Source organism: Theropithecus gelada, chromosome 7a, assembly GCF_003255815.1.
Source record: "Theropithecus gelada isolate Dixy chromosome 7a, Tgel_1.0, whole genome shotgun sequence".
NCBI lineage: Eukaryota > Metazoa > Chordata > Mammalia > Primates > Cercopithecidae > Theropithecus > Theropithecus gelada.
In genome coordinates, this window is record NC_037674.1 from 17,338,482 (window position 1) to 17,359,531 (window position 21,050).

General features: G+C 47.1%; 1 protein-coding gene across 1 annotated transcript in view; it reads right to left on the minus strand.

The window, feature by feature from the left end:
• The window catches only part of EHD4 (EH domain containing 4), a 77,274-nt gene that overhangs the window by 46,694 nt on the left and 9,530 nt on the right, over positions 1 to 21,050 (minus strand). Inside the window, exons 2-3 of the mRNA XM_025390751.1 lie at positions 12,389 to 12,565; positions 1,801 to 1,898 (exon numbers count right to left, since the gene is read on the minus strand). Of these exons, the coding sequence (XP_025246536.1) occupies positions 1,801 to 1,898; positions 12,389 to 12,565 (275 nt within the window). The remainder of the gene's footprint in view (positions 1 to 1,800; positions 1,899 to 12,388; positions 12,566 to 21,050) is intronic.

Sequence of the window (21,050 nt, forward strand, 5' to 3'; positions counted from 1 at the left end):
AGCAGCTATTGAAACAAATGAAATAATCTGAATATACTGGCATGGAATGATGTCCAAGATAGACTGTTATGAGGAAAAATCAAGTTGTAGAAAATGTGCATGGTAATCCCATTTCTATTAGAAATGTGTTTGCATATGCATAGGAAAAAGTCTCTAAGAAGTGAGAGAAAACCATTAATAATTGTGATCTGTGACAGTGAGTTTTTTTTACATTCTTATTCATTGACTGAATCCTTTGCAACAAACATCTATACTTTTCTAATAGAAATTAAAGCAAACAAGATATTTATGAGAGAAGAACAGCATTAACCTGTTTTTTGTTTTTTTTTTTTTACAAATAATTGCAAGGTTCTTGGAGGCCCGGGAAGGGGAAGGGTGGCCTTAATGGCGCTCCATACCTGGCAAGTCCCTGACTGAAACAGTGAAGGCACAGCAGGCGAACCCTGGGAGGCCTTGGCTCAGCGCAGTCCTGAGCTCTCTGCGGGCCACGGAGCAGCAGAGATGGCATTCCCAAAATGCCAAGAGAAAGGAGGGCTTATTGGCCTCGGAATCCCTTTCTTGACCCCTGTCACGGGACCCTCGCTGGCCTATGTAACTGCACTTCTGCTTTGTGAGCTGTGGGGTGTTCACTGCCTGGTTGTAACCTGCAACCGTGACCTCACACAGGCTTCTGCTCAACCTTGGCATGCCCGGACTTCTCAGCACGGTGCTACCGACTTGCTGTTCAAGGGGTTGTGAAGAGTTCTCAGCCAGAAGTGATGGCAGCGATGCACCTGCTCCATCTCCTCCCTCCCAGCAACCCGCCTTTGTTTCAAGGGCCAGGGTGAGGGAATGACTTGAGCTGCCTCTGGACCTGTGATGGGAGGAACCCATCCTGACCCTCCCGATCAGGCATTTCTTCTCCATAAGTCAACTCTGTCCTCTGGTCTGCCCCTGATGCCCCCTTCCTGCAGGACAGAGGGAGACAGCAGGCCCACCTGTTTTTTTGTTTTTTTTTGTTTTTTTTTTTGTAGACGGAGTTTCGCTCTTTCGCCCAGGCTGGAGTGCAGCAGCAGCGGTGTGATCTCAGCTCTCCGCAACCTCCGCCTCAGCCTCCCAAGTAGCTTGGACTACAGGTGCATGCCACCATGCCCAGCTAATTTTTGTGTTTTTAGTAGAGATGGGGTTTCACCATGTTGGCCAGGCTGGTCTTGAACTCCTCACCTCAGCTGATCCACCTGCCTCGGCCTCCCAAAGTGCTAGGATTACAGGCGTGAGCCACCGTGCTCAGCAGACCCATCTGTTTTGACCACAAAGCGCAGGCCTAGAAGCAGCCGTTGCCTCAGCCTTGTCTTGTGCAGGCTGGAGAAGCCCGGATGTCCTCTTCTGCGCAAGCATTTTCTAGTCTTCACAGATCCCCTCTGAACGCTTCAGTCTCTCCCCACACCCAGAGCTTCCCTTAGGTAATTCCTACTCCTCCTTCAGATCCTACAGCCAGAGCTGTTTCCTCCAGGCGCCTCTCCCAACAACCCGAGGCCAAGGCAGGTCCCTTCACACCCTGATACCTCCCAGTGTTCACCCCACTCCTCATCTGCATTTACTCATGTTTAACTCGACAAATGTCTTTGTCACAGAATACAAGCCCCTGGAGGGGCAGAGTCTTTGCTGCTATGAACTCCTGGTTGACATCTGGGGTCCCTTCAGCTGCCCAACAGCTGTGCTGGAGGACAGACAGAATACGACAGGGACAGAAATCCTCTGCTCACAGCAGAGAGGGCCTCAGCCAGCACTTGGTGGGGAGGGGCGGGGACAGGCACTGACCTCGGCTGATGCGCTGCTTCTCCCCAGAAAGGATGCCGGGGCTGTCGATGATGCTGATGCTCTTCAGGACCTGATTGGGCAGCTGTGAGCACATGAATCTGGAAGAGACGGATCAAAGGAGGGGTCAGAAACTGGACATCGCAGAGTGCTCCAACCATGGGGCTCCTTGGCCTCTCTGGGCTTACTGACATCTGTAAAGGGGGGTCTGAAGGAGACTGACAGAAACTGAGGATGGCTAATGAAGTCATTTGTGAAGTAGGAGCTTGGAGGAGATTGACAGCACCTCCGTCCTGCCACAGAGAACGGATGCTGGCCCATGGGACAGGTATGGGAGGTGCACAGGAACCTGCTGCCACCTGCCACCTGCCACCTTTCTGTTCATTTTGATTTCAGCTAACATTTATTGAACATGTAGGAATCTTACAAATATCCTCTCATTTGATCCTCATATTGACCTCATGAGGTGAAGGAATTATCCTTAACCTAAGAGAGGTTAAGTAATGCTCAGGGTCACTCAGAGCAGTGCCTTAAACCCAGGTCAGCCTGGCTCCAAAGCCATGGGCCTCACATCTCCTCGCTCCATGCTGGTCCTTGCCCAAGCATCCTGGGCTTCTCCCCCTGGGAATCCCATGCCTTCTTCAGGGTGCACTGCCCCACTGGGCTGGAGAGCCCCAAGCTCCCTGCCTATTCCCTAGCATGACAGCTGGAGGGACTGGGGCCTGTTTCCCCATCTGATGCCCCAGGGACTTAGCCTCCAGCCTGGTGTCCCCTATGGCCTTAGGGCCAGGGAGGGGCAGGCACCTGTGACACCCAACATCCTCCAGGTGCTTAGGAGTCTAGGGGAGCTGGAGAGTAGGTGAGGCGACCAGGTTAGGGGAGGCCCTGGCTGAGCATCTTTAGGCCTCTCTTGTTCCTCACTTGCCTGATACCATCTCCTCCTCCTGATCCTGGTCCCTTCTCCCCATAGTCACTGCCCTCGCATCCACCCGACAGAAGCAGAGTGGGGAGGAAAAATCGAGCCTGTGGATAAGCAGACCTGGGTTCAAGTTCTGCCCAGCGTTTCCTGATAATCTGCTATGGGACTCTGGGTAAGGGCCTCCCTGCTCTGGGTCTCAGGTTCCTCCGTGAAAATGGTGGCTTCCCGACAGGGTCTGGCGATGTCCTTTTAGCTTTCAGACTGAATAACTCCACACGTGATGGTAGGAAGTGCTTTGTTACTTCCACCCTGGGCACCAGGGCCTGGGCTGGACCTTTGTGAGGTGCCGCGTATGTTTAAGGCAGAAAGTGTAGAATGCCTCTGCTTTTCCGCTACCATGGATGGCTGACATCTGCGTCTGTGTGGGCAGAAAGCTAAAACCTCAATTCTTCCGTGCGGTGGGGAAGTGGTGGGGATTACTCATAAAGTAAAAATGCTGGGAATGCAGGACAGGGCGGCCTGGCCAGCCTCCACAGCGCACATGTGGACAGCACAGCCCTGGGTAACAGCGGCCAATACTGACATTTCAAAATCACTTTCTCTGAAGGGGCTCAGGACACGATTTTCACACAGTCTTTCCTACATTTTCAAATCGGCCCAGGAAGATATAGGAAAAGATATTGAGATCCTTTTGCAGATGGAAAAGTTGAAGCACAAAGCAGTTACGACATTCTGAGGCCGTGCTGCTATGCATGCTGGCTGCAGACCGCAACCTACTATTTCTGATGTCAGTGGGGTGGAACTTAACCCACAGTTAAAAACCTCATAACGTTAAAAGTAAAGGGTCAAGTTAGTGGAAGAGAAGCCCCCCCATTTCTACCTGTCTCCAGACACGGGGAGATTTGTGTGAATAAAGCACATGAGGCTCACCAAGCATTCTTTGTAAGTTCACGGAAAAAACCCCACCGTGCCATCATTCAATTCTCTAGAATTGCGGTAGGAACAGGGCTCTGAGCGCATCTGTGGTGAACCTCGTTTCTCGTCAGGAACGATTGTCTCTCAGTGCCATCCCATCCTTTCCACCACATGGCCCGAGACATCTGGCAGAGCTGAACCCATCGCACCTACGTGAAACAATTTTCTGCAAACCATACCCGTGGAGAGGCTGATCTCTTCCCCAAATCACAAGCTCACACTCAATATCCATTTTTCCAAAACAGCCACCCCCTAGATTCTCAGGTGAGGCTAACAGAGGGATTCAAAATTTGCACACTGTTCACTCCCTGTGTGTAAGGCAACAGCCTTTCCACAGGCCTCCTGACATGACAGCAGAGGCCAGGCATGGCAGCCACAGAGAAGCCACCATGAGATGCACTGACGTCACCACACGGCATACAAGGGGGCAAAGCGAGGAGCCCAGGAGGGCTGAAAAAGAAAGGACGAGGAGGAGGAGGGGGAGGGGGAGGGAGAGCTTTGGCTGGGCCACCCCAAGAGTGGGCGGCTGGGGTTTTGTGTGCACGGCTGGACTCTGCTCCCTGAAAGACAGTGTCCAGGGGTGAGGGGCAGGCAAGAGAACAGAAAGGATCATCGAGACCCTGTGGTGCCACGCTCATGCTGCAAGGTGACAACTCCATACGAATGTGTTCCTACGAAGTTATGATGGGATCACAAAAAATCCTAATGCTGTTCTAGCAATCGTGCCTCACGCTTCTGCTCTGAGAAAGGGAGGTGCACGGCAAACATACTTGTTGTGTGTATAAAAGCAGTGCAGTGGCAGTCGTAGCCCAGGAGTGAAGAACCTGGGCTCTGCAGTCAGCACTGCCAAGTTCATGTCCCGACCCCATCAATTCACAGCCGTGGGACTTGGCCACGTATGTCATGTGACTCCTCTGCGCCCAGTCTCCTCCTTTATAAGCAGAGGCTCACGGTTGCAGTGAGCCTGGAGTTAGTGTGCACGGAAAGTGCTTCAAACAGTGCCTGACACCCAGTAAGACAGCCCTGGCCGGCCTGGCTTATTGAAATGTTTCCAAGCACAGATTTGCTGTCCCAAGATGGATTTCCTACTCCTTCCTGGGGAGATTAACACAAGGAGGATCTGTGCCTTGCCTTCTACATTTCATGTAAAATATGCAGACATGTGCTGGTTCAATCCAGGAGCCTCACACGGCTTTTGTGAGTGGCCTTCACCCAAGGATGACCTGATAAATGTTGTCTTCTGAAGTAAGAGAAGAAGAGGGAGTAACCGAAGATCCTAGGCTGGCACTCCCAACTCCACATCCTCTCCACATCTAAGGAAGGGCCAGGGGTAGCAGAGAGGGGGAATAAAGTAATGGTCTGGGCTATGAGGTCTCAGGCAAGCTGCTAGGAGTCCTGTCACACAGTAAAAGGAGAGAGTAAAGCCAGGCATGGTGACTCTCACCTGTAATCCCAGCACTTTGGGAGGCTGAGCGGGGAGGATCTTTTGAACCCAGGAGTCCAAGAACAGCCTGGGCAACATAATGAGACTTTGTCTCTACAAAAAATAAAATTAGCCAGGCATGGTGGCATGCGCCTGTAGTCCCAGATACTCAGGAGGCTGAGGTGGGAGTCCGGCTTGAGCCCAGGAGGTTGGAGCTGCAGTGAGCTTTGATGGTGCCAGTGCACTCCAGCCTGTGCAAGACAGCGAGACCCTATCTCAGTTAAATACATACATACATACGTATCTACAGAAGGGGGGGGCAAGGAGATTACTTTAAATTTCCCCCACACTAACATTCCAATTAAATGATTAGCATTTTAAAAACTAGACTTTTAGAAGAACTAGGCAGTACCTTAATACTGATTTTGATTCCTCAACAAAACAGTAATATCTGTAGTCATTATAATAATAAAATAGCACAAACATTTCCTGACCTCTTACTGGGTGTCAGGCACAGTTTGAAGTACTTTCCATGCACATGAACTCCAGCCTTACTGCAGCCTTATAGGTAGGGCTGTGAGCCTCTGCATTTAGAGGAGGAGACTGGGCACAGAGAAGACACACGCCATAACTTGCTGAGAAGTGATGGAGCCAGGACATGAACTTGGCAGTGCTGACTGCAGAGCCCAGGTTCTTCACTCCTGGGCTACTATTACCACGGCTGCTATTACTATTACCACAGCACACACTGGAACCACTGCCGTGTGGCGTATCACGCACAGGGCAACATCCTAAAACAAAGGGGTGACGTGCCACAGCCCTGGAACTAGTCCCCAAAGGGGCTTCCTTGTGTGGCTTGCTCTCTACCTAGTGGTGTGGAGTGTCAGGGTGGGGAGCAGGAGGTAGGAGATTTGGGCTCTAGATGTCTCCCTTACTCACTCATTCTGAGACCTTGACCTTGCACGGGTCTCTAAACCTCTCTGAGCAACTCTACCAGTCCTGTGGACTTCCAGGTTTGCCATTAGGTTCAAATGAACCTAAGCTTACAACAGAGAGAGTACAGAATTGTTTCAAAGTACTTCCTTTCACCCCAGCCCACTTTATTGATGAAGGTAAAACCAGAGAGGTAATATAACTTCCTAAATTTGCACGGTAAATAGGACACAACCCACAAAAAGACTTTGACAACTGAACTGTAATAATTCTTATTATATGGTCCTACCACAAATGGCTGATCTTATCTTCCAGGGCCTAGGAGGAATCAGGAACTGAATTTCACATCCAGATCACAGCAAAGCCCCTGGCTGCCCTATTAGATTGAAACTAATTACCATTTTTAAAGGTTAAAAATGGTTTAAGACTGCCAATTTCATATGGTTCAATCTAAATATGTACTTTTATAAATCCCCTCCTGACTGCCACAGGGGAAAGCCCAGTGCAATGGCCCAGCCAGCAAGGTCTGCCTGAGCCCAGGGAGAAAGGCATTTCTGGAATGTCAGGACCAGAAATGTACAGGCAGCTGCCAGTCAAGAACAATGGCTTAGGCTAGGTGCAGCGGCTCACGCTGTAATCCCAGCACTTTGGGAGGCCAAGGCAGGTGGATCACGAGGTCAGCAGTTCAAATCAGCCTGGCCAACACGGTGAAACCCTGTCTCTGTTAAAAATACAAAAATTAGCTGGGTGTGGTGGTGGGTATCTGTAATCATAGCTACTCGGGAGAATGAGGCAGAGAATTGCTTGAACCTGGGAGGCAGAGGTTGCAGTGAGCCAAGATCATGACACTGCACTCCAGCATAGGTGACAGAGCAAGACTCTGTCTCAAAAAAAAAGAACAATGGTTTAGTGACCAGGGAACCACCACCCAGGGAACTACCACAATCTTTTTATTTTTTTAATTTTTTTTCAGAGACAAGGTCTCTCGCTATGTTGCCCAGGTGGGTCTCAAACTCCTGGGCTCAAGCGATCGGCCTGCCTCGGCCTCCCAAAGTGCTGGGATTATGGCATGAGCCACCGTGGCTGGCCAACAAATCTTGAGGTTAAAGAAGAATGGGGAAAGCTTCAGCAAGTTTATTATAGATAAATGAACCACAACACACATGCACAAGACAACCCAGTTATTCCCTCAGATTAAAAAAAAAAAACTATTTTGCTGGTGAATCAAGAGTGATTCTTGGCAAGAGCCTGTTATCCTTCATTTCTGCAGCTAAATTGGCTGGGGGAAGCAGCACGTGCTTGGACTGATGCTGTGAACTTTAGTCAGTCAGTTTTTAAAAATTCCCAGTGGTACATAGTGACTATGATATATTCAAAACTTGGCTGGGTGCAGTGTCTCATGCCCGTAATCCCAGCACTCTGGGAGGCCAAGGTGGGTAGATTGCTTGGGCTCAGGATTCAAGACCAGCCTGACCAATATGGCAAAACCTTGTCTCTACAAAAAATACAAAAACTAGCTGGGCATGGTGGCACACGCCTGTAGTCCCAGCAATCGGGAGGCTGAGGTGGGAGGATCGCTGGAGCAGAAGTTGGGGCTGCAGTGAGCTGTGATCGTGCCTCTGCACTCCAGCCTGGGCAACAGAGTGAGACCCTGTGTGTGTGTGTGTGTGTGTGTGTGTGTGTGTGTGTGTGTGTGTGTGTATGTATAAATTCGGCCAGGCACGGTGGCTGATACCTGTAATCCCAGCACTTTGGGAGGCCGAGGCAGGTGGATCACCTGAGGTCAGGAATTCAAGACCAGCCTTGCCAACATGGTGAAACCCCATCTCTACAAAAATACAAAAAGTAGCCAGTCGTGGTGGTGGACACCTGTAATCCCAGCTACTCGGGAGGCTGAGGCAGGAGAATCACTTCAACCCGGGAGGCGGAGGTTGCAGTGAGCCGAGATTGCGCCACTGCACTCCAGTCTGGGCGACAAGAGTGAAATTCCGCCTCAAAAAAAAAAACAAAAACAAAACTCAAAAGCTAAACTGAGTAAGCCTCACTTAATTACAAACACAGAAGTAACAAATGGAGTACAAGCCCAGTAAGACACCTGTGTGTTTTATGATGGGGGAATCACCGTTCAAACGCCAGACAGTGGTTATCATCACCATCACCAGGCCCAGATAAAACGACTGAGACCTGGAAGGGCTGTTCACACTCCTTCAGCTCAAAAGGAAGTTTCAAGTTATTTTTCACAGAAAACGTGACTTTTTCACAGAAAAATAACTTTTTTCACAGAAAGAAACAGAGGCAATGACAAAGTACATGAGATTAAGAATTTCTTCTGTGGAAGACAACAATTTAAAATAATACTAGATCCCAGACTAAAAATGTCTGTAGCTAGCTGAATGTGAAAATACATACATTACCATTTTTTAGAAAAGGAGACTGAGAAATAACATAACATCTTATTCAAAAGCAGACTGCAGGGGGAAATGTCAGACCCCAGTGAATGCCTGGCACTTCTTGGACTGACCCGAGTACCCTGGCATCTTGGAGGATCCAGTGCTCTGGGTGCCCTTGGCTGTCTCCTCCTCTGTGGGGGGCAACTGCCTCCTGATAGCACCCTCTGGAACGTCAACAAGCACCGCCCCAGAGCAGCTCCCAGACGGCCGCTGAGGAATTCGTCCTGAGCGCAGCAGTCTGTTAGAGTTTCAGAATGTCCCACTACAGCCATTTCCATAGAACTCTTTGTGTTCTACACTAAACTCCTTTTATTGTTCAAGTATGGAATTTCTCTAATATACACCTTTTTAGGAATTTATATTCATTTCTCAGAAATGCACCATAGACCCCCTTGTCACTCCTTAGACGCCAGCCTGGGAGGCTGAGACTCAGGCTCTGCTGCTTTGCTTAATGGTGGAGGGTGTTGTCCCCCTCCCGGTATCACCTGGTATTTAACTCTTTTAAAGACGCCCCTGGGGGCAGATGCCCAAGCCAGCACTCCTTAAGGAGAAGGCCAGGTAATGACAACCTGTCACCTGTCACCTGTCGCAGGGAGATTCTGGTGTGGCTGCCTGGGGGAGAAAGTTCTCCACAGAAAACAAGCAATTTTCTTTACTTGGTGTTACATTTTGACCTAGTTCCCAGGGAAGTATGCTATGTGAAAAGAGGTTTGCCTCTAGTGCTAACCCTGTGCTGTTCCCAGAGGGAAGCTATAATTATGTACACACATTTGAATGCCCTAACTAATTGACTCTTTCTTGAATAACTGCTGTGTGGCGCTGTCCTGTGGATACTACTTAATCAGGCTGTTTACTCTCAGGTAGCTGAGTTCACATGAGGCATGTCCCTTACATGTGAGCCTGACACACACTTGGTAGAAGGACAGAAACTCCTCTTGGCTGGTGCTGAGCAGAGGTGTGGGGTGGAGGACAGGGGAGAAGGGGAACCTGGATTCCGATCCCCTCTCTGTCTCTCCCTGATGGCCTCTCCCTGAGCAAGTCATGTCTTTGCTTTCTGCTTTCTCATTTGTAGACTGGCCACAGTATTGTCTGTTATCAACCTCAAAAGAATAATGTACATGAAATGATGTAAGTGATGACTGGGGACATAATCACTGCCATCTTCATCATCATTACCGGAGGGCTATATTAGGGACAGCCTTACGAGTTAAATAGGGGGCACTGGGCAGTGATTCCCAGTCCAAACATCGTACTGTTCATCGGCCAGCCTGGGTTTCAATCCCAGCACTGATCTTACTGGTGAAGTGACCCCCTGGAAATTAAAGTAACCTCTTTATGCCTTGATTCCTCCCCCTCCATTGAGGATAACAGTAGCACCATGTCACAGGGGTTCTGTGAGGATTTAAAGCTAATATACAAGTCTACAACAGAACCTGACACATAAATGCCATATAATTATTTGCTATTATTTTTTATGTGTTATTCTGAATTCAATTGACACTTGCTTTTATTATAAGACATGAATTATTTTCAGCAAGTTTTAAATTCTGAGACATGAGCTTTGCCATTCAAAATCATTCCTGAACACTTCTTTTCTGTACTCAAAATTTTTTTTTTGTTAGGAAAGTAAATCATTTGCCAAAATAAAACAAGCCAATAACCACTCTTCCTGGTTTCTCCCTTGTGAATACAGACGTCACAAAGTGGGAATCTGAAAAAAGTGGCAGCTTATTTCATTAAGCCTTTGTTGGGCAAAAAGAGCCTCAGACAAAGGGCAGTGGCAGTGAAACCAGAGGACCCCAGGGAAGCCTTCCACAGAGATAGACCCTGTGCCTTGAACTTTCTGGGGCCTCCCCTTCTGGTCTACTTCCCCTCCACCCTGGGCCACTCTGTCTTGAGAGATCTGGAGAGTTGACCCTCTGGGGTTCTCCCGCCCAGGGCTCAACCTCCTGTCCCACAGTGAGACACTCTGGTGCCACCCAAGGCAGCTCTGGAGTCGAAGAGTAAACTCCTCCTAGAAAAGTCAGCCCTGCAGGTTGGAAAAAAATCACCTGGACAGTGTTCCTATCACCATCAGTAATAAGACGGAACTTCTCTTGGACTCCTTCCACATCACCTGCACATTTCTGTTCATCCCATTGCCAGGTTTCCTGGATACTTTCTTTGATTTGCAATAGGAGCATCAAAAAGCCCCTAAAGGAGAGTTCAGCTCCCCGGAGAGTTCCAACTTCCACAGAAGGCACCTGCGGAGGGGCCTGGGGGGCCCTCGGCCGAGCCAGTGCACAGCATCCAGCACATCATTCATTCCTCAGGCCACATGAATGGTGCCCCTGGAGCTGCGAGATGAGGTGCTTCAGCCTTTGGGAGGACAGCAGCCAGCTGGGAGGATCCGTTCCTATTTTTAAAAACTTCTAGAAAGGAGATGTGGTCTGTCAGCTCTAATCCTACTTCCTCTCCCTGAAGAGGCTTGGATGACCCTCCCTAGCTCTGTGCCTCCTACAACCCACTCCCCCAAATCAGTCACACAAAAGCTAGACCCAGGAAAGAGGGAAATAGAGGGGTGGGAAGGGGATGATAGGAAAAAAGAGAAAAACATTACACAAAGGCTAGGGGTAGCAAATAGGAGGTGCAGGAGGGAGGAAGGAAGGCAGATCCAGTGGGAAAGGGCAGAGCTGCAGCCAGGGGCACCAGCCGGCCTGTCCTCCCCACCCCCGGCAGGCCTCAGTTCCACTGGGAACTCTAATGAAAGGTTATGGGAGGAGTACAAATAAAACACATCTCCAAGTAAGGCAGAACCTCAGTGATCCCACAACTTTACATCTGTAAAATAATGACCACGTAGGCTGGGTGCGGTAGCTCACACCTGTAATCCCAGCACTTTGGGAAGCCAAGGTGGGTGGATCACCTGAGGTCAGGAATTTGAGACCAGCCTGGCCAACATGGTGAAACCCTGTCTCTACTAAAAATATGAAAATTAGCTGGGTGTGGTGGTGCGTGCCTGTAATCCCAGCTACTCAGGAGGCTGAGGCAGGAGAATTGCTTGAATCCAGGAGGCGGAGGTTGCAGTGAACCGAGATCGTGCCACTGCACTCCAGCCTGGGAGACAGAGTGAGACTCTATCTCCAAAAAAAAAAAAAAAAAAAAAAGACCACGTAAGAAAATCAGCTTTTCATGTTTTTCACTCTGTTTCCCTGGCCCTGCTCTGATAAATAAGGGAACAGCTCACAGCTGGGAGTGAGAAGCAAAAGGGTCAGCCAGGGAGGTGGGGGGACCTGTCCTGGAGTCAGCAGATAAAACCCAAGTGTCAGGTGAAGCTTAGGGGTCCTCTGGGCTAAGCTCTCTGACTGCAGAAGCCCAGCGCACCATGCCTGAGAGGTGTCCGTCTCGCCAGCACTTAACATTGCTGGTGACAGGGAGCTCACTGCCTCACGAGGCAGCCTAATCCATTTCTGTGCAGCTCAAATCCTTAGACATTTTTTCCTTATACTGTATAGCCTTTTTATTTTTTAACTTTTTAAAAGTTTTGCAGAGACAGGGTCACACCACTTTGTTGTCCAAGCTGGTCTCAAACTCCTGGCTTCGAACAATCCTTTCACCTCGGCCTCCCAAAGTGCTGGATTGCAGGCATGAGCCATGCACCTGGCCCTGTGCAGCCTTACAATGTCCAATCCTGGGCATTAGCTCTACCCTCTCAAGTTACCCAGAACAGGCATAAATGATCATTTCCTATGATAGTCTTTCAAATATCTTAATATGATAAACATATTTTCTATGACTTCTAGAGTAGACAGTCTCTGTTCTTCTGTTTTTGAACCTTTATATGTAACTGGCAATAATTCAAAGAACAGGTTTAAACAGCCTGACCGAAGATGGCAGCTTGCTAGTCCTTACCGATTCAGGAAAGCGTTTCCAAAGCGACTGAGCTTTCTAAACGGCTTTTTGGGGTCCACGACTAAAGCATTCCCTGGGGTGCTGCCCTCAGTCTCTCCATACATCACAGCAATGAAGGAGTCAGTGGTGGGCTCCGGACCAATCCTCATGCCTGGGAAATCCTGCTCCAGTAGGTATCTGGGAGAGGGAAGAAGAAGAGAAAGCTTAGCATCTTGTCACAAAGTAAGAGGCCAGAAAGCTGCCTGTGATTACCATTTTTTTTACATAATCATTTAAAAATGTAGAAACATAACCCCCAAGAAAAGCACAGTGATCCTCATTTGCATTTCTGTTGATGCAACAGACGCTACCCCAAGAGAAGTGTACCGCGCTGGCTCCTGGGCGGATTCCTGGAAGCTCTGTTCAGGCTCACATCCCTTAGGGGAGCCTCCCTGATCTGCATGTGGGGACACCTCTTCTGTGGTCCCTGGGTGCCCTGTGCCTGCTGCCAGTGTGGTGCTCAGCATGTGTACTACAATGACTTGTTTATGGGCCCTGCAAGGTGTCTGAGGTGATGAGGGCAGACCCATGTCCCAACCATGCCAGGAGGGTGATCTTCGCCTTATAAGCCTTGAAGGGGCTCAAGGGAAAAAACCTGCATGGCCTTCTGCAGCTCCCCATTCCTGCGACTAACAATCTATTTGGTCCTAAACTATTTCTTTGTTTCTAAAAAGTTCTGACTGATTCCAATGTAAGCCCACAATCTGTGACTATTTCCAGGGAGAGAAAGTGCTGAATTCTATCAAATGCCAAACACAATTTTCCCACCTTTAAAAGAATGAGAAATTAAGCCACTGTTTAGAACTACGTTTTCTATGGAAATAAAACTGATTTTTTTTTTTTGAGACAGGGTCTTGCTCTGTTGCCCAGGCTGGCTGGAGTGCAGTGCTGCAATCTGAGCTCACTGCTGCCTTAACCACCTGGGCTCCAACAATCCTCCTACCTCAGCCTCCCAAGTACCGGGGACTACAGACACATACCACCATGCCTAGCTAACTTTTTGTAGAAATAGGGTTTCACCATGTTGCCCAGGCTAGTCTTGAATGCCTGGGCTCAAGCCATCCACTCACCTCGGCCTCCCAAAGTGGTGGGATTACAGGCATGAGCCACCACGCCTGGCCTAAAACTGAAATTGTTTAGCAACCTTAACGGGCTATATTCTACACCTTTAATTGATGTCACTGCTAGTTTTAACTTCAAAGTTTCTTTGTTCCTGTGAAGTTGTGGTACCCCAGAATAGATACACCATTAAAATATGTCTCCTAAATTTAGAGTAAATCTATCTGATGATATATTTTATCTCTAAATTTAGAGAAAGAATCTGCTAATAGCACACGGCATTTACTGGTGCTCGCTATAATCCTGGTGCAGCACCGAGCCTTCTATATCGTTTCACTTCACGCTGTGAGGTGGATGATGACATTATCCACGTTTTATTTACAGGTGGGAAAATGGGGTATCAGAGAGGCCAAGCGGCTTGCCCAAGGTCACACAGTGGATGTTCGAGTGGAAATGGAATGCAAGCAGTCGGACTCCAGAGCTTGCACTGTCTTCAGAAATGGCCTTGAGTTACTGGTTTGCTCAGGGGTGAAAAGCAAAGCAAAGTTCAGGGCCTCATCCCAGGGTGTAGCACTGGGCATGAGGCATGAGGATCCCCATTTCCTCTCAGGTGAGGGGAAGAGCTCTGCACACAGTCCCCCTGCACGGTCCTCCGGCCACCCTGACAACAAGGGCCAGCTCTCCCTACTCGCCCTGCAGGAAAGCTGGGCTCAGGAGGTGCTACCGTTTCAAAATGTGTTCAGATATAATTTTTCAAATATCTTCAAAAGTTTCTCAATCAAAACCTTTGTGTCCCTAACAGCCTAGAAATATTCATGTTGATCAATTCGTACACATTCCACACAAATCTGAGCAATACCGGTAAAAGTTACTAAGAGGGATGGCCCACTCTGTGAAACTCCAGCCTCTGTGGAGCGTATCCAGAGCGCGTGGACTCCATATCCCACGCGAATGTGGAATTTAGGTTTTACAGCCCCTCTGGGATCTCAAGTGTGAAGTCATTCAGCAGCGAGGCTGGAATTCAAAGCCAGATCACACTCTTGCCTCCCCTCACGTCCAGTTGGATTTTTATGCCCTGTGGCCTGGATGAGGCCATGTCTGGAGGCTGGTAGGAGAGACCGAGGCAGGGGAGACTGCTAGGGAGGGAGGGGCTTGGGAGAACAGCAGCCAGTGTCGCCCGGCTCCCCGCAGCACACACAGTTCGCAATTCACGAAAATGTGAGGTGCGGGAGTGGGTTTGAAGCTTGACAGGCACTTTGCTCCAGAATCAGTGCTAACAGCAACGGTGGGCTGGCCAAGACAGCCCACAAAAGGTGATGCACACTGATTAAAGGGATGAACCAGATGGGAACTGCAGCATGTGCTTTTCAGGGAAGAGCTCGGTGTGGAGCTCCACCTTGGGTGGCTCGTGGTAACACGGGCCCTTCTCGGCACCTTCACCAAGCCCAGCCAGGAGGAGGCCCTCCAGATTCCAGGCCAGGGAGGTGAGCATACGGATACCGTATTTAAGCAGTGAGTCCCCAGCTAGACAATCACTCACACAGCACAGGTGTTGAAGTCAGACATCACTGTTGAGGAGTGCCTGAATTACTTTCTGATGTTTCATTTCCATACCAGGACAGCAAATCCCACTACTTTTGAAATAACAGGAGTTTCAAGGAAAAATATAAATGAAAAAAATTGTTTAAAGAAGAGCAGATGTTTCCTAAGTAAGAAACTCCTAAACCAGAGTTTCCTAAGTAGCGACCCTATCGGACAGAACTTTAACAACAAATTATTTCTAAACTGTGCTTCAAATGTGAAATAATTTGAAGTTGAAGGTGTCCCCCTTTGACTGTGACCTTGGTAAATCAATCTCTGGATCTCAGACACAGAGGAAGAACTAGAATTAGGAAGAATTACTGTTACAAAGCTTGCTTGCATTATCAACTTGTTTGGTGATACTTTCTCCCACAGGTAATACAAAGTTAACATTCAACGTTCAATTTCACTATCAAAGAAATACCAGTAAAGACACAGCATATTAACACATTTTTAAAAACTCAGAATCATCAATGCTGGCAAGGGTCCTGTGAGATAAACACCCTTATATATGTTGGTGGGGGAATAAGTTGGTCTAACTTCACTAAAATGCAATGTGACACTGTATGTTAGAAGCCTTTAAAATAGGGGTCTTGCTGGGAGCGGTGGCTCGTGCCTGTAATCCCAGCATTTTGGGAGGCTGCAGTACCAGGATCACTTGGCATAGGAGTTCGACACTAGCCTGGGCAACATGGAGAAACCCCATCTCTACAAAACATACAAAAATTAGCCAGGTGTGGTGGCGTGTACCTACAGTCCCAGCTACTTAATAGGCTGGGGTGGGAGAATCGTTTGAGCCCAGGGAGGTCGAAGCTGCAGTGAGCTGTGATCATATCACTGTACTCCAGCCTAGGTGACAGAGTGAAACCCTGTCTCTAAATAAATAAGTAAAAACTAAACTCAAATGGGGGTCTTGCGGAGTTGACCTCTAACAGCTCGTGCTGGTGTTATTTGAGGGCTTGTTCCCTCCCCTCTCTTGGGCTGTCATTTCCTGCAGGGCATGGTCTATATACTCAGTACTTTGGAAACCTGGAGTCTGGTAGGAATGATTTGATTCAGGTTCTTATCTCTACAAGCGACAAGACTGAGGGTTAGCGCAGGAACATGGCTTGTTGCTGGTCAAACTCACAGGGTGGCCACACAGGACCCAGAACCTGCAGTCCCTTTCTCCTGGCCCCAGGCTTCTGCTCTTACATCAGGCACAGCACCATCACCCTGGGGTCCCACACTGTCCCCAGCTCCCTGGTGTTCTAAGCAGGACCTGGCAGATCCCTGAGTTGACATATGACACTCTAAGCTGATTGCCCTGAAGAAGATTTTTCACTGGGGGACCGCAGAAACTCAGATTCATTTATGTCACACTACTGGCTAGGCAGGTACGTGTCAGTGCAGGGAGGGAACTTGGAACAACCAAGACACCAAGTATCTGACATGGAGAAAGGGAGAATGAAGTGATGGATCCACACACAGCAAGCTGGAAGGGAAGAGTCTGAGCTGATGCTGAGGTGTGATGCGCATAAATGGGTCAATCACACAGCCACACGGGACAGCCTGATCAACTGTGTTAGACATTTCTCACGGCGGGAGTGCCTCAGAGGCTTTCTCAAAGCTACGAGTTTCAGAGACTGCAGTGTTATCTGCAATAACAACAATTCAAAGGAACAAGAGGACACAGGAAGACCACTGTGATTCAGAGCTGATTAGCCCCTCCACAGGCATCCTGTGCTTTGGAACTTGATTTTTGTCCTTGGCTCCACTTTGCTCCCCCTTTCCTGTGTTCTCGGAGAGGCCTGCCAATTCCAGCAGTGATTGCTCCAAGGTTCTCGAGCCAAGCCATCCACATAAAAAGGTGCAGACATTTGGATTCCAAGCAGCTGGGCGGAAGGGATGATGGGGTGGATGGGAGACCTGACATCCCCTTATCTTGGTCCGATGAGGTCCCCAGTTCAGACTCATCCAAGTGGCTCTGGGGCACCCTGGCTGGCAGCACTCAGCCTAAGCTCACAGAGCTACTTTGATGCAAGAGTATATACGGATGGTGTCTTCTTTTTTTCATTGCTTAGGCTAGATTTTTTTTTTTTTTAACTTCATAGAAGTGAATGTCATTTATGACAAGGGGAAGAAAAAAACTCTCAAGATATTGAAAACAGAGATACTCTCAACATGTCCAAGCACCATCTTCTCAACGATGTGCTTAAGAATGAATAAAAACCAAACAAATCTAAGTGGCACAATATCCAAACTTTGATTCCCCTGGATATTCATCCTGCATTATCTGGATTTTGACTGTTGCACTGGTGCCTGGAGTAGTGGGCAAACACTACACTTTAAAGAAATATACCTAATGTTTGACGACTCGTTATGTGCTAAAGTCTTTAGGTGAATAGTCTCATTTCATCCTAACTACCTTATGGGCAGGTACTATTTCTATCCCTATTTTATAGATGAGGAAACTAAGGCTCAAATGGGTTAAGTGGTTTATTAAGAGGAAGGATTTCTTACTAGTCCTATGAGGACACCACCCACCCTAAATCAGAGCCTGAGAGGCCAACGGGTTCCACTGGGAATGTTTACAGGAATGTGTCCTGTGAATCATAACAAATACACAAATGTAAGATTTTAAAAATAATACGGCACATATATTTTGAGTGTTGTATGAGCATTATTTTTAAATTCTCAAGCCAAATCTAAAGAAATGGTTTGTGTGGGCTGGGTACCGTGGATCATGCCTGTTATCCCAGCACTTTGGGAGGCTGAGGCTGGCAGATCACAATGTCAGGAGATCGAGACCATCCTGGTTAACAAGGTGAAACCCCGTCTCCACTAAAAATACAAAAATAAAATTAGCCGGGCGTGGTGGCAGGCGCCTGTAGTCCCAGCTACTTGAGACGCTGAGGCAGGAGAATGGTGTGAACCCGGGAGGCAGAGCTTGCAGTGAGCCGAGATCATGCCACTGCACTCCAGCCTGGGCGACAGAGCAAGACTCCGTCTCAAAAAAAAAAAAAAAAAAAAAAGAAAAGAAAATGGTTTGTGTGATGATAAACGGGATCTTAAAATGTTTGTGCATACCTTGGCATCTGTGCATGGAGTTTGGGGGTTCAATTCATTGCTATTGCCTGAAACATTTTTAAAATAAGTGTTGGAAAGTTTCATGTATTGTATTTTTCTTGATAATACTTACTCGATCCACTATTTCACTAGGAGGGGGATGAAAAGGAAGGGTTGGTCCTTCTACTCTGATTTGATTTGAGCCTGGAAAGATGTTTTAAGAGCAGTTTCTGGCCGGGCGCGGTGGCTCACACTTGTAATCCCAGCACTTTGAGAGGCCGAGGCAGGCGGATCACCTGAGGTCAGGAGTTCGAAGCCACCCTGGCCAACATGGTGAAACCCCATCTCTACTAAAAACACAAAAATTAGCCGGGCATGGTGGTGTGTGCCTGTAATCCTAGCTACTTGGGAGGATGAGGCAGGAGAATCACTTGAACCTGGGAGGCGGAGGTTGCAGTGAGCCAAAATCGCACCACTGCATTCCAGACTGGGTGACAAAGTGAGACTCCATCTTAAAAAAAAGAAAAAAGAAAAAAGAGCAGTTTCCATTGTTCAGTCTATCCTCGTGTTTCACACCAGGAAAAGAAGTGGAAGAATCAAGAATTTATTACTTCCAAAGTCTTATAAGATAGGCCAAGAAATATAAATATTTCCTAGCAAAACAGTACAACCTGCACTACCACTGCTTCTAGATACTAACAAATGACAGGTTACTCTGAAACGGTACTGTACAGTTTATAATGCATTTCACACAATCAGCTTATTTCATCCTTACTTCCATGGGAGCAGGTATTTTTATCTCTAGTTTATAGAGGAGAAAACTGCTTATGGCAAGTTAAGTAGCTTACAGGGGACCACAATTATACAGGGTAATGACTACTTTTAACATTTGGATGTATTTCCATACTGTCATTTTTCAGTAAATGTAATTTTCCTTTATAAAAGATTAAACAATTTTGCATCTTGATTTTTCACCATTAGTTTTTCCTCATACCATTAAAAATTCTTTGAAGACATGATTTTTAATGGCTGCATCCTATTCTAAGTTGAATATGTATCAATTTATTTTGTCATTTTCTAACTGTTAGGCATTTAAATAGCTTCCCATTTTTTGTTGTTATAAATAATGCTGAGATAAACATCCCTGGACAAACATCTCATCTACTTAAAAAAGTCTCCTTTGAATTACTGAAAAATTAAGTTAGGCTGATCTTCACTTACTTTTTTTTTTTTTTTTGAGACGGAGTCTTGCTCTGTGACCCAGGCTGGAGTGCAGTGGCATGATCTCGGCTCACTGCAACCTCTGCCTCCTGTGTTCAAGCGATTCTCCTGTCTCAGCCTCCCGAGTAGCTGGGATTACAGGTGTCATACTGGGCTAATTTTTGTATTTTTAGTAGAGATGGGGTTTCACCATGTTGTCCAGGCTGGTCTCAAACTCCTGACCTCAGGTGATCTGCCTGCTTCAGCCTTCCAAAGTGCTGGGATTACAGATGTGAACCACCATGCCAGCCTCACTTACATTTTAAATGTGGAAACTTTTATTTTCGTTTTTCCTTTAGTTAAATCATTGACATATTATCACCAGGACTGTTTGTTCAGATGATGTCACCTTTGAAACTGCTGTGCCTACTAAGGGAATGGACATTAGGTCATTGGACCAAGAAACTGGAATTTGTTGGGTAAAACCTTTCGCATCTCAGGCGATTTTTCCAGCAATGGATGGGATTTGTACTCCTCAGGGCTGAGATGTGCTTGAAAGCACACTGCTATCTACCTACTGCCATTACCTGTAAGTTGCTCCACTCCACCTTCCATGCTGTTTTGGGGGGAGGGTGAAAGAAAGGGAAGGGAGGTTTACTGGAATTGAATCAGTTTCTTACAGTCCTATTTGTTCCTCCAGTCTTTCACTCATGTAATGAATATTTGTTGAGTGTTTTTGATGTTGTGACTCGTAATTTAGGAATCTGACAACAGACTAGGTTGTAAACTCTTTGATCTGGGAGCACTGTAAATTATCATGAGGAGGTTATGGAACACAGCATATCCCAAAGTTACTTGACTATGGAACCCTTTTATTTTCTTTGAACACTTATGAATAATCTCCCACAATTGCATTCCACAGAACATAGGTTAAAGGAAAAGGCTAAAAGGCATCTAACAAACTCCATATCCATTTAATTTTTTTCTCCAAATACAATCATTTAAATGAAATCCTTTCAAAACTAGTAATAGATAATTTCTTAATGCAATTAATTTATAGATAAGAAGCCACCAGCTGACATGATCTCTTAAGGTGAAATAACAAAGGCAATACCATTAAGATTAGAAGCTTGATATGAATGCCTACTTCCTGGTATTATGAAATATGGAACAGAAGGGGGGACAAAGTAATCATGAAGGTAACTGACACAGTTATCGATCTAGAAAACCTGAGAATCTACTGACAAGCTGTCAGAATAACTTCTTGAGTCAAATGACCAGATATAAAACAAAAATGCACAACTTAGTAGCTTCCTTACATATCAGCAATATCCCACCAAAAAAATAAGAGAAATAAAAAGCCCATTCACAAGAGCAACAGGGCACAAAATACCTAATACATTAATAAGAGCTCCATAGGACCTGCATGAGTAAATCAATGACTTTTCCAAGAAGGTCTGCATTAAAGCAATGGTGAGCGCCGCTTGGGAAGAGCAAATACAAAACTGTAACTTAGAGACAGAATGCAGTTCCAGTACAAATAGGTCCTGGTGGGAATTTTTTGTTTGTTTATTTTGAAGAACCTAACTAAGAAAGTTCTTCTCAAAGAATGACGGAAAATGAGAATTGATGGCATTTGGAAAATAAAGAGTAATGAGCGCAGAAGGGTCTTGAGCTAAAACTATTAAAAAGTATTTCAAAGTGACAATATTTAGGATGGTATGGCGCTGGCATA